The sequence below is a fragment of the Colobus angolensis genome, unplaced genomic scaffold (genome assembly GCF_000951035.1).
Source record: "Colobus angolensis palliatus isolate OR3802 unplaced genomic scaffold, Cang.pa_1.0 Scaffold119, whole genome shotgun sequence".
NCBI lineage: Eukaryota > Metazoa > Chordata > Mammalia > Primates > Cercopithecidae > Colobus > Colobus angolensis.
In genome coordinates, this window is record NW_012113030.1 from 2,503,265 (window position 1) to 2,517,855 (window position 14,591).

At 34.6% G+C, this 14,591-nt stretch overlaps 1 protein-coding gene across 2 annotated transcripts in view; it reads left to right on the forward strand.

Moving 5' to 3' along the window:
- The window catches only part of MIPOL1 (mirror-image polydactyly 1), a 365,273-nt gene that overhangs the window by 62,452 nt on the left and 288,230 nt on the right, over positions 1–14,591 (forward strand). The window contains exons 4-7 of one of the 2 annotated variants that reach the window (XM_011926116.1): positions 6,538–6,612; positions 10,096–10,327; positions 11,842–11,977; positions 13,623–13,728. In XM_011926116.1, the coding sequence (XP_011781506.1) occupies positions 10,188–10,327; positions 11,842–11,977; positions 13,623–13,728 (382 nt within the window). In that variant the 5' untranslated portion in view covers positions 6,538–6,612; positions 10,096–10,187. The remainder of the gene's footprint in view (positions 1–6,537; positions 6,613–10,095; positions 10,328–11,841; positions 11,978–13,622; positions 13,729–14,591) is intronic. The other variant, XM_011926108.1, reaches the window with a different exon arrangement.

Genomic DNA, 14,591 nt, shown 5'->3' on the forward strand with positions numbered 1-14,591 from the left:
TTTTCCTTGATAGAATGAATATTGATTCATTCCCCATTTCAGACTTGGTGAAACAAACAAAACTTAAAAAAAATTGATGTAGTGTCACAGCTTTAAATAGCTGTTTCATCTGAAAAAAAAAAAGAATAAAATTTTAGTAAAAGAATTTTCATATATAGCCAATAGATAGTTTGAAACATGGTACGTCAAGTCATTGAATTGTTGTATATAAGGGAAAATAATCTCACCACTTCTTTTTGGCATGTGTGTTTATCTAAATATAACCATGTGTAGGAGTATAAAGAATGCAGTTTATTTTGTATGTCCAACTCTAATGTCCAAATGAATGAATTATGTGATATTGACAGATTTAGTGATTTCCTGATTTTTCAACCTTAGTAAAATCTTATTTCAGTATCTTATAGCTACACGTAGCCTTCACCATTCAATATCTTTTTGACTTCTCCTCAGTATGTATACAATATACCTTATTAAGAATTACATATGCACTGAGGACAGTGGCTCACACCTATAATCCCAGCACTTTGGGAGGCTGAGATGGGATCAACCTGAGATCATCTGAGCCCAGGAGTTCGAGACCAGCCTGGGCAGCATAGGGAGACCTTGTCTCTACAAATAATAAAAACAAATTAGCCAGGTGTGGTGGCACGTGCCTGTGATCGTAGCTACTCTGGAGGCTGAGGCTAGAGGATCACTTGAGCCTGGGAGGTTGAGGCTGTAGTGAGCCATGATGGTGCCACCTCACTCTAGTCTGGGTGACAGAGTGAGACCTTGTCTTGAAAAAAATAAAATAAAAAATTACTGTCTGCGCTTTCCACTATGGTAGCTATGGGCACCATGTGGCTATTGAGCACTTAAAATCTGGCTAGTCCAAACTGAGATTTGATGTAATTATAGTACAAAAAAGAATGTAAAATTTCTCAAAGCAATTTTTTAATATTACATGTTAAAATGGTCATATTTGAGAAATATAATATTACTTATTATTTGATATGCTTATTAGAAAATTAAAAATTGTATAAGCAATTTGAACAATATATCTTTTGGATAGTGCTGATCTATATGATTGAACATATCACTGGGACTACCCACATTCTGCCACCAACCTTTTCTTTACTTGTTTACAAGAGTTATTCATATCATCTGCCTCCCTCGTTCTTTGTCATTTCCCCTGAGAGCAGATAGAGTTTTTAATTTACCTTTACATCCCACACAGCACCTGGCACTGTGTTGGTACTTAATAAGTGTTGAATAAAGTACTCATTTTCAATGCTTATTTGCTCTCCATATATTCTTTAGCTTCAGTATTTCTGGCCCAGATGCATTAGCTCACACCTGTAACCCCAGCACTTTGGGAGGCTGAGGTGGGAGGATTGCTTGAGCTCAGGAGTTGGAGACCAGTCTGGGCAACATAGTGGGATCTCATCTCAAAAAAAAAAAAAAAAAAAAAAGGAAACCTAATTTAGTATCTCCTTTCATTGATTCATTTCATTTCATCGAATGAAAGACCTAATATATTCACTGTTTTGTTCCAGTATGTTTTAGGAAGATGAGTATATTAGGGAGCTTACAGTCTAGAAAGGGAAACACACATAAATGAGAAGGCCATGAACTGTAGAAACCACATCTGTGTAACTATCCTCCTATAATGTGGTTGGACATAGTTGCTAATGTAATGTGGTTGAACACATTATAGAAGAATAATTACATAGTTGTGGTTGGTAATTAACTTAGTGATGATACTGAAAAACAGATGAAAGATTCTCTTATAATTTCATTTATGCTGTGTATAGAAACAATCTAAAAGTATGTTGGCAAGTTTGTTTAAAGCACAGATAGAGGGTATTAATTGTGTAGACCAATGAAAGTAAAATTATGGCTTTATTTTATGACTGTTGAAGCCAAAATACAAATTTAAAGAGCCCTGAGAGAGCTGGTATACGATATTCATGTAAAAAGTTTCCATTTTTTAAGCTAAGTTACCTAATTTCCTGTGACTCCAAAATTAGATTCTCAGGAAGATAGGAGCCTGTGATCTACCGGCTGTGATCCTGATTGTAATTAATATCACATGCCAATATACTGAATGATCAAATTATGTTATAGAAGTATGTCATTTAAATTTCTTGTTTTCCTGCCATGGGGTTGAATTTGCTGTTAATTTTCTTTCTTTGACAGTGAATTTTCTCTCAGAATCTTTCCTGAATGTCAAGATTTCTAAATTTCAAAGTTGTTATTACTTCTGTAATGTATTAGTTTTATAATCTGATACAAACTTTATTAAACCATTATGTATTAATCACAAGTTTTAACCATCTTAAAACTTTAACCATCTTAAAACTTTAACCATAAACCATCTTTGTGTTTATGTTTGTCATTGAATTAGGTGGCATTCTATTTATTTTTCATTTCCATGTCTTCTGATATTTTAAAAGAATTATATACAGTTGTTTACAGGATAACATTATTTGGGCCCAAAGAAAAGAGAAAAAGTAAAAAAGAGAAGGTATTAGATACATTATTAGTATTTCTGAGAGATTTTTCCCCATAGTTGCTAACATTTCCTGAAAGAAAAAGTAAATGTTTAGATAACAACTTGGTTGATTAGGTCAGCTGTACTGATTTTAGCTGTGCAACTATATGCTGACTATTGATCATCAAATAAATTTGTTCAGGAAATTGAGAAAATTTAAAATATGAAAACTAGAATAATAACTAGGAAAATAGATACCTTTCTTGCTTTTCTTAATATTTGAGAGAAATTAAAGATATAAATTTGAATTGTAAGTTTGAATATTGTCCCAAGATCGTGATGTTATCTCACAGAAAGGTAGGAGAAATCAAAATAGAGAAAGTAGCTTTTAGCAAAGCAGATTCTAAAGATAATAGTCACTAATATTTATTGTATATTTTATGCCAACACTTTTCTAAAAGGTTTGTGTAACTTAGTTTAATTCTCTTAATATTTTTTTGAGGTGGATGCTATCATTTGTACTCTTTACTGCTAGGGAAATTGATGAAAGTTTAAATATTTTGCTGAAGGTTGTACAGCTATATTGTGGAGCCAGAATTCAAACCTTGTAGTCGTCTTCAGAATCCATGCACTGACTGTGGTTCTGCTTGGAAGGTCTAAATGTATCAGTGGTGTAGTGATTAGTCCAGTTGGATGGTCTAAACTTTTATCTTGTACACACATATTAGGCAAATCTACTGTAATGTTACAGAAGTTTATGATAATGTTATGTATGGGGAAAAACACATATAATATGCATCTGTGTTGCCTAGATGTTGTGGGGGAGCACATATAATATGCATCTGTGTGGAAAAGCTAACCCTCTATTTCACAGAAAAGGGAAACATAGTTGGAAATATTTAGTAATGGAAATAAATATTATTTGTACACACTGAGAGAAAGAGAGTATTTACTATGTTTAAATTACTTAAGGAATTGGTAGAAGTCATTGGGAGCAATCACTAGTGGACATTGTTCTGATTATTTCAAAACTAATGTTCATTTTAAAAAAAAGTTTTTACTCATTGTAAAAAGACATCTTTTTTTGTTGTTTGTTTGTTTTTGTTTTTATTTTGTTTTGTTTTGAGATGGAGTCTCGCTCTGTTGCCCAGGCTGGAGTCAAGTGGCACAATCTCCCCTCACTGCAAGCTCCGCCCCCTGGGTTCATGCCATTCTGCCTCATGTAGAACTACTATAGAAATTCTATCATCACATCAAATTTGCAGTCTAATAGCAAAAGGAAGTCTTGATATTTTGATGTTTTTATGTAATATGGCGATGGACCATATAGGAAGGAAAGAAGTGTTAAGCATGAGATTTGGTTCCTTTTATGTTTATAAAATCAGATGCTAAGGTATAACCTTCTTTTCTCACCCCCCAAAAGACAGAATTTACAGAAGTGGTGAAGTTGTGTTATCAAGTATCAGAGAACACATTAACAAATTGCCTTTACTATGTTCATTTTAGATATAAATGCACTAAGTAGCATCTTCATCTTAAGAGGCAGGCGATCCATGTATTTGAATGTATTTGCCACTAATACTTCTATCCCCTCTTCTTCTTTCCTGTCCCTGAGCTCTCAGGTAGCTGGGATGTTGCCATTCTGAGTAACCCCAGTAGGAACCCTAGAGACAATTCTAGCTCAACCACTCTGAAGAAACAGCTCTGTAAACAGTATTGACCCCCCAGGGGACCATCAAATCCGTTTACACAGATACCAGTTGTCACAAACTATTTACAAAGCCAGGCAGAACAGAATTTCCCAGCCTCTAAGAATCCCTATTTGATTCTAGCTACTGCCTTACTTCTGTATAGTGGTCATTAAATAATAGTTATTTTTGGCAATGAGTCATGATTTACTGGGTAGCATCAATCTAACTGAGTACAGTGTATGTTAAAAAATGTATAATTGTCTGAAGAATTGAACTCAAAGGGAATCTTAAAGCTTTCCTTCCTAGAATAGGCAATGGTGTTGTAATACTGTTAATTTTCCAGACTAAGGAATTGAGGGTTTAACAACAGCATTAGCATTGTGACAGTTAACAATGCTGACACCTTCAGGAGCAAGCAATAATTCATTAGATCATGAAAATGGTTCATTGGAAACAGCATGAAAGTCACTAGAGAGATACAGGGTCTTCAAAGCATATAATGCAGCTGGTCTCTGCAGATGTATTAAGTACTAAGATTCTGTGCCTAAATGAATAAACTGTCTCTTGCAATAGCAGTAGGTAGCATTTTAGGGTAATACCTAGTAGTAATCCATAATGTCGTTTTCAATTGATAGCAGGATAAGTTTATGTGGTAGTGATAGTATGAGACAGTAAATGCAAAAGTTGGGAATTATATTTGGTTTGAAGTGGTCGAATTCTTATGTCTAAATAAAAGAATGTGCCCACAGAAAAGCAAATGAAGAGATTGATAGTAATCATAATTTTTCCCTGTTAACTCTGAGGGAGTCAGACTTCATAACTTTTGAATAATGAAGAAGAGACTGACAGTTTATTCTTTAAGTCCATATAGATAAATGAAGTTGAATAGTATTAATTCGGTTAGTCATAATGTTAGAACAGTTAACGATGACATTAATTAAACACTAAAGTGGATTACTAAAGAGAGTTTCCGTTTCAAACCACATGAAAGAGATGGAGGAATCAACAGGATGGTTTTAGGTTTAAGTTATCATCTGCCTAAAGATAAGAGTTTGAATTGAAAGTGAATATCTTTCTATTTAACATTTATCTTATCTTTTAAATTGACTAATATGCAAAACAGACCAATAGCTTCACTTTATGACATTTTACTGGCTTGTGTTTGTATTTCTGTATGCAGTTCTTTTTAAAGTGATGGGGCGATACAAATAAGCTCAGCTAAAGCTCTTAGTAGCTTCATCTCATTATTGCTTCACAAAGATCCTTCAGAGATGGAGAGTTTAGGGAAAATAACTGAACTTAGAGTTACTAACTGCTTTCATCTTCTCTTGGTTGGAAAAGGTACTAATTCAGAAATAAATTTGGGCTATGAATAAGGTAAAGAAAATTAGGCAAAATGCAAGATGATAGAGCAGTATCTTAACATTTGTCTTGAAAAGTCAAAGTGCATCATGCCTGTTACTTACTCACTAATGTTTCAGAAAAAAAAAATTGTAAGGTCAGGCATGGGGGCTTATGCCTGTAATCCCAATACTTTGGGAGGCAGAGGCAGGAGGATTACTTGAGCCCAGGAGTTTGAGACCAGCCTGGGCAACGTGGCAAGACCCCATCTCTGAAAAAAAAAAAAAAATTAGTGAGGCATGACAACACAGCATACAACTGTAGTCTCAACTGTTTGGGGGGCTGAGTTGGGAAAATTGCTTAAGTCCGGGAGGTCAAGGCTGCAGTGAGCCATGATTGTGCTACTGCACTCCAACATGGGTGATGGAGCAAGACCTTCTCAAAAAAAAAATTGTATTTGTGTAGATACATATAGAAAAAATGGTTAATAAAGCAAGCATGATAAAATGTTAATATTTGGCGAGTCTAGGTAAAGGGCATACAGTAATTCTTTGTTTTGCAACTTTTTTATGAGACAAATTATTTCAAAATAAAACAGTAAAAATGAAGGATTATCTAATGTCAGTTTTTGTCGGTTTTCTCATTTAGCTTGCTTCTGTAGTCATTGAAATCTTTGACATTTGGCTCTCATTTCTTCTCTCCATTTTCTGCCATTTTTCTGGATGACTTCAATGCCTTCAAAGGTGGTACTTTCAGCACTCTGACTTCTTGATTTTCTCCACTCCAAGTATGTTCACTTTTAATTTATTTTGTCAGCTCATTTCCAGATGAACCATACCCTGGACTTTGTCCTTAATACTGATTTTAGAAATTTTCTTCCTGACTATAACATCTTGTCATTTCAATACAAGAAATGTCTCTTGGTTTTTCCTAAATTTATTTCTTCTCTCTATATCTGTTCCTATTCCTATTCTCTTATTTTTATAGTCTATTAACTTTTTATTTCATCCAACTCTGCCTATTCTCTGGCAGTTTGCTACTTTGCATATCCCTACTTGACCTTTTTTGGAGCAAATGCCTTTGTGAAGTCTTCCTAGAGTCTTCCAGGTGAGCATTAGTATGTCTAGCATGTTGTATGTATTTGGCCTCCATAGCCTAAGCATAGTCCTTACTATACTGTATTCAGATCATTAGATGAGTTTGCCATCCTCACTGTACTAGAGAGTCTTTGAGTGGAGTGGTTGTTTCTTACTCATCTTTGTTTTCCCAGTACCTACCACAAGGCATATCACACTGTAAGTTTTAAATGAACGATCAGTAAATTAATGAATAAATAAATTAGAGGAGTCAACCTTTTTATACAAATATTTGAATACTAATATAGTGTAATGCAGAATGACAGACAGGAGAGCATTGAGAGCCTTCAGAGGATTTAACATTGATTTCCTGGAATCATACTTGCCAAAATAGTTGGTCAAAAAAACAAGACAAGCAGGAAAATTTTTATAAATCAGCCATGTATATTCTAAAATAAAATTAAATTCTCAGACTGGGAATCTGAGGTGGGAGGATTGCTTAAACCCAAGAGTTTGAGGCCAGCCTGCGCAACATTGCAAGAGCCTGACTTAGAAAAATTTTTTTCGAATAAATTTTCAGTAGAAGAGTATGGATAGTCTGATTTGCAGAGCAGGCTCCAAATTTCTGATGAGCCTTTTGAATTGGAAATCTAAAAGCTTTTACTACTGAACAAAATGAGAAATATCCAGAAATAGAGCCAAGTCACACAGTATGGGTCCTTTAAAAATTTTTAACATTTAAAATTAAATTTTAGAATGAAAGTCTAGAGTGTGTCAGAAATCGATGGATTTATTGTAAGAAAACTTCAAGGGGTTATAATTACTAAGACCCAGGAGGGATCAACAAAGAGCCCTCTTATTGGGAAGCTCTTATTGGGAAGTTTCCACATCTGCTCTAAGTTTGAAGAAGATAGTGTGGTCACAAGTTAAACAGTGGTGATTTATCAAGAGTTCAGGGGATCACAAAATTTGACATTAGGTTAAAACCGAAGAAAGAGAACTATAAAACTAGTAAACAAATAGCAAATTTAAATAGCAGGGATAAGGTCAACTAAACACCAGGAGGTAAGGAATAAAAAACTGAAAGGAAAAATATACTGAATTAGACCTCGAAATATGGTGGTTAAAACTTGGGACAAGGCTGGGCGTGGTGGCTCATGCCTGTCATCCCAGCACTTTGGGAGGCTGAGGCGGGCTGTTCATGAGGTCAGGAGGTCATGACCAGCATTGCCAACATGGTGAAACCCCGTCTCTACTAAAAATACAAAAATTAGCTGGATATGGTGGCACGCATCTGTAATCCCAGCTACTTGGCAGGAGAATCGCTTGAACCCGGGAGACGGAGGTTTCCGTGGGCTGAGATCGTGCCATTGCACTCCAGCCTGAGTGACAGAGCAAGACTCTGTCTCAAAGGAAAAAACAAAAACAAAAAAACTTGGGACCAGTTGTAGATAATGGTAAATTTGGTCTCGAACAGGCCAAAAAGAGTTGGGACTTAAGAGTCTGAAGCAGTTGTGGGGCTGTCATGGGGACCTGGGGGCTTTTATAGTTGGCAGTGGTCCATGGACCATCCTTTTTCCTTTTGAAGAAACATGGCACTTCATAAACTGAAGAAGAATGTGGGGCTTAAGAGTTTTTAAAAAATATGTCCCTAGGGGCAATTTTTGTTATTTTGATAATGCTTTCAGTAACTATTTCTGATTGTTTTTCATTTGAGTTACCTACAATGTTATGTTAGTGTAAGAAAGCATGGTCTGTTAATAATATAGAGGCTTTCCTTAGTGCCCATTTATAAACTTTTCTCATTCAGATTTTGAGAGTTTCATTATATTAATGCCGGCCTATTACAGAAAAGTAGCATGGTGACCATCTAATGCAAACCAAGTAAGAATTTTGAAATGTCAAGAATGAACAAGTAATCTTCAGATGTATCTGTTCCTAAAACTGTCTAATTTAAGTTAAAACAATATAATGTTGAAATTTCACAGCTGTCTTACAGTGTGTAATTATGATAGCACATTCTCTCTTCTAATTCATTTCTTCAGAGTGATATGAGAGTAATTTACCAAAAGCAAATGATACTGATCTAGTTTCCAGCTACCAGTAAGAATAATGTCCAAGATCTGGAGTTCATCACTGGCTATACCTAATTTCAGCATATATACAAGCTAATGATTTTCTCTTAAAAAATGAATATTTTTATGAGAGGTATTTTATTTATAAGCACCCCCCTTTTTTAAAAAAAATCAAAAACAACTCAGCCTGAGCAACATAGCAAGACCCCATCTTTACAAAACATAAAAATTAGCCAGGCATGGTGGCACGCTTCTCTAGTCCCAGCCATTCAGAAGACCAAGGCAAGAGGATTGTTTGAGCTCAGGAGGTCGAGGCTACAGTGAGCCATGATTGCACCACCACACTCTAGCCTGGGCAAAAGAGAAAGACCCCATCTAAAAAAAATTAAGATAAGATAAAACGACTCTTTTCTGCCTCCAAGGATTTTAAGTTTGGCAGGTTAAAGAAGGCACTGCCAAAAATCAGGTGAGATTGATCTGCCTTTTAAAGTTCAAGAAATATTTCTGCTCCAAATAATAAAATACTAGTTGCAATCAGTATTGGTGCCTGTTGAGCTGATTTACTAGTGAATGAGTTTGCTTCGTGTATGTATTTGTGTGTCATTTTCTCCCCAAAACTTTAATGTGTCATTAAATACACACTGTCCCTTTGAAATAGCCATTATGTACTAGCTGTAGCTTAAGATAATTTTTGTGAGATAGGCGTTGCAAAGTATCTTTTCTAATGTATAATACATATAGGATAAGATGGAGGTTAGAAATAATTCTTGTATTGTGTCCCTTTTAATATGATGATGATTACAAAAATAATAGTTAATATTTATTGATGTGTCAGACACTAGGCCAAGTATTTTGCATACATTAATTTAGTCCTCAACAGCAATATTTTATACCCATTTTACAAAAAAGAAACTGAGGCAGGATGGGTTAAGCCCAAAGCGATGCACTTGGCAAAGCTGGAATTCTAACCCAGGCAGTCTAATACCAGAGTTCCACATACATTATCACTTCACTATAATATTTAACTTATTGTATACTATTTTCAGAAATCTAGAAAAATTAATCTAGAAAATAATACCTTCAGATCAGTGGTTCTCAGCCTTAAACATATGCTGGAATCTTTTGAGGATCTTCAGAAATATAGACTAGGTCTTACAGAGATTTTTGAAGCTCTGAGGATTTAAAAAAATCTCCTTAGGTTATTCCAACATGCAGCCAAATTGTGAACCACTGTCCTAAATATCTGTTGACTGTGGAAATGGAAGTCTTGATGACAAAAACCACACTGTCCATGCTTATCTGATTACAGTATGATTAAGACTAGAAACTATCTGTTTAAAACTATGAGAGTGTTTCCAAAAATATTTATTTGATTGAATTATTTAATTTGTAGTTACGGTGTTTAATATATCATGTGTTACTTTTTTTTTAAAATACAGACATAACCCACAGTTATCTTGAACAAGAAACTACAGGGATAAATAAAAGTACACAGCCAGATGAACAACTGACTCTGAATTCTGAAAAAAGTATGCATCGAAAATCCCCTGAATTAGTTAATGAAATATCATATGAGAACACAGAATGGCCAGGGCAGAGATCAAGGAATTTTCAGATCATCAGTTCTCATCTAGATGATCAGTCTGTTTACTCCACTACTGAAAAATACAAGTAAGTGCTCATAGCCTTAGATTTAGAAAGTGGTAATTGGGGCCAGGCATGGTGGCTCATGCCTGTAATCCCAGCACTTTGGGAGGACGAGGCAGGCAGATCACTTGAGGTCAGGAGTTTGAGACCAGCCTGGCCAATATGGTGAAACCCTGTCTCTACTGAAAATACAAAAGTCAGCCAGGCGTGGTGGCACATGCCTGTAATCCCAGCTACTCAGGAGGCTGAGTCATGAGAATCGCTTGAACCTGGGAGGTGGAGGTTGCAGTGAGCTGAGATTGTGCCATGCACTCCAACCTGGGTGAGCAAGACTGTCTCAAGAAAAAGAAAAAAAAAAAAAAGGAGAGAGAGAAAGTTGGAATTGGAAGAACTTTTTCTTCCTTCCTCCCTTCTTCCCTTTCTTCCTCTTTCCTTTTCTTTTTGGTGTTGGCTAATTCGAAAACTTATTAAAACTTGGCGAGTCTATCAGGGTTTTCTACTGTTTCCATGATATAGGTATAATATGTCTAGTTAACTAAGTGAAAAAGCACAAAGTGCATCTGAAGAAAGGCAGTGAGGTTTAATTCCATTTTGTTCAATATTATTTTCTGTGACCTTTCTTTATGTATTTGGAAATAACTGTTAAATTGATTTACATGAGATATCATTCACGAAAGTAAAAAAGCTGGCAGCTCCAGGACAAGGTAAGCCCAAACGTGCATTTTGGTTTGGGTTAGCACTATTTTTTGTTTAAATGAATTTGAATGCTTTTAAGAGGGTCTTGTGCTCTACCATTTGCCTTCCTTATTGTTTTACATTCTCAGCTTTTACCCATTCACCTTGCCTACCTAGCTCATGAAAGGATTTGAATTTGTGATACCTGATACTTTTACTCATGAGATTAAGGAACTTTGATAATTAGTCATGTGCTAGAAAATTATTATTAGATTTAAAAAGAAGTTTCAGTGACTAATATATTTTCAGTCTAGACAAAATAATATTTTACAGCATACTATTTTTAACAGAGTTTTGCATAGGAACTTTTATTTCTACTTACTTTCAAATTATTCAGTAGATATGTTAATAGATAGTAAGATATAATGAAATAGATGTATTGATAGTTCCCATCCCTTTTTCAGATTCTTACTAAGGTGTAGGTTGGAGTACATATTGGGGAGTAGAAGCACAGAAGAATGAAGTAGGGATAAACATTTTATAACCACATGGATAAAGTAAATAGTAGAGATTGGGCTAAAGTCAGATTATGAGATATTTAGTATAATTACAACAGGAGATATACATGGTAAATAGAGCTGCACTGACTGTCCCAGCCCTCACTAAATTTGTTCTTAGTGACTCCAAGATTTACCTGTGCTTACAAATTTAATATAAGGCCTTCAAAAAACCAGCCCATCTCTTTTTCTTTCCCTTCCTTTATACTGTTTACTTACAAGTTGATACTATTCTCAAGTAGCATACAAAATGTCAAAAAATTAGTTTATCTTACTCTGAAATATTAATCAGTTTCTTTATTACAGCATTATGGAACATAGGCACAATGATATGCATTATGAATGTATGACTCCTTGTCAAGTTACTTCAGACTCAGATAAAGAGAAGACAATAGCATTTCTTCTAAAAGAATTGGATATTCTCAGAACAAGCAATAAAAAGGTATAATATGGAAAGTCTGATAATTGCATAGTATGGTTTTAGCTGTTGATCTTCTAAATTTCCTTTGTTGCTCATCATAATTCAGTTTTATTTTGTACTTTAATCATTTAACAGTAACTTTATGTTTTTGCCATACCTTGCTATCAGGGTGTGGTTGAGTTAAAGGGTTGACAATGAAAACATTTTTTTGGTTTCCTACCTTGCTGGTCCGCATTAGCACTTCCTTTTTCATAAGCCCCTGGTTTCTTGAATAGGTATCTTTAAAAAAAAAAAAAAAGATTCATTCAAATTTTAGTAAAACTCTACTTCAGCATTATAGAGAATGAGAGATAGAATGTACTGGTTTCATGTTACTATCTTAATTTTTTTCTTTATTAGTATCCATGCCCCATATTTGACCTCAGTAATATATGTAATTAAACATTTCAGTAACAAGACTTGGCCATATTGTCATTTACCTTGTGTTAATCTTATACTGCTGCATTTTGTCCAGTCCAATTTGTCACGTTATGTTTTATCTTCTGTTCTGACTCTTATTCTAGTTATAGTCATGTGATCATTAAATAATTTTACTAAATAATGTACATTTTCTGTGTCTTTTTCTTTTTTTTTTTTAACCTCTACATACTTCTCTGATTTTAATATTCTAGTTGTGTGACCTAATCAAACTGAAGCATGATGTTAGGAATGTTGATCATGTTTGAAGGAAAACAACTAAAATGACAAAAACCTAGGGAGGAATTAAAAAAGCATTTGGAGGGATTCTGTATGAGACGTTTTCTGTACTTTCATTTAGCAGTTATTTCTTAAATGCCAATTATGAGTCAGGTGTCAATGCCAATTTAAATGGAATATGATGGGGTAGTATTCTCAAAGGGAGATTTGTATCAGATATTAAGATTATTGTCTTAATTTTGTTTCAAAATATTGGACTTAATAAGAGAAACTGTAAAGCAGTGGTATCTATTATTTTATTAGGCAAATCCCCTTCAAATATTTTGCATTAAGAAAAAAGGATGGATGAGACTGCTTTTGCAGTAGTTGTTTTTATTATTATTTCTTTTGAGATGGAGTTTCACTCTTGTTGTCCAGGCTGGAGTGCAATGGCATGATCTCGGCCAACTACAATTTCTGCCTGCCGGGTTCAAGCAATTCTCATCCCTCAGCCTCCCAAGTAGCTGGGACTACAGGCATAAGCCACCATGCTCAGCTAATTTTTGTATTTTTAGTAGAGATGGGGTTTCATCATGTTGGCCAGGCTGGTCTCAAACTCCTGACCTCAGGTGATCCACCCACCTCGGCCTCAGAAAGTGCTGGGATTATAGGCGTGAGCCACCGCACCCTACCTGCAGTAGTTATTTTTAAGAATAGTGTTAGTCTTCTGAATTTCATTTGCCTATTCATGCACATGTACACATAAATTAAGTGTATATTGGGATGTTTTTATAATTTCTATATAATTACAGGTAATTATTACTTTATAAATAGCTTAAATTTTTAATTTTTTTCTGGAGTTATATATCTAGGCAGTTAAATATAATATTATATAAGAATTTAGAAAAAAACCAAAAACTTTGAAATTAATTATATTTTTGCAAGACCTTTGTGAGATAAAAATCCATGATTTTTTTTTAATGTGCTTTAGCTTCAACAGAAATTGGCTGAAGAAGATAAAGAACAGAGAAAACTAAAGTTTAAGCTGGAACTCCAAGAGAAAGAAACAGAAGCTAAAATTGCTGAAAACACAGCAGGTATAGTAGAGGAGTATTAACATATGGCCTGAAGAATCACGCACAAGGTTATTATATGATGTGTCTTGGTGAATACTAGCATACTGGCTTATTTGCCAAAGGAGGGGAAGCTCTTTCCCTTTTTTTTTTTTTTGGCTGCTTAGAAAATAGGTGGCTTTAACATCCTGGTACTGGTATTAGTGAGAGCTTTACCTGTATTCATACTGATTTGGGCATTAAATGCATTGTTAACACCATGTCAATCCAATCACAAAAAGGTTGTTTGTTTTGTTGGAAGGGGCTGAACAAACAAGGGGAAATAATGATTACCAGTGCCTCTACCTTTCAACCAGCAGTTCAAATACCACTTATTGTTTTAGCTTGTTGAGAGGAAATACTTCTCCTTTGTATGAAGATAGTCACATATTCATTGCCAATGGAAACCTACATTTGATTAAAAAATCTATTTTATGCAATTAATAAGTTTTCATCTGATGATGTAGATGCTAATAGAGATAATATTTTCCCTGAGATTAAAGTGAAAGGTTGCCAAACTTTCAGATTATAAATGATTACCTTAAATATGTTCTGGAGTCTATCTTTACTCACAGGTCTTTGCAAGGAGAAATTTTTTAATGTGTTTTTGATATGTTATAGATACAATGAAATGATTCTCAATAGTCTGTGATCTCCATCTGTGTATGCCACTGTGAATGTCTCTCTCACATTGTTTTAGTATGTTAAGGAAAGAGATATTTCATAGAGTAATAGACATTAGCATTCAGAGCCATTTTAGACATCACTGATTTTAACATTTTTATATCATTTGGAATGCTTTTAAGAAACAATTGAATTTTGTGATTATTCTGAGGTTATCATCATGC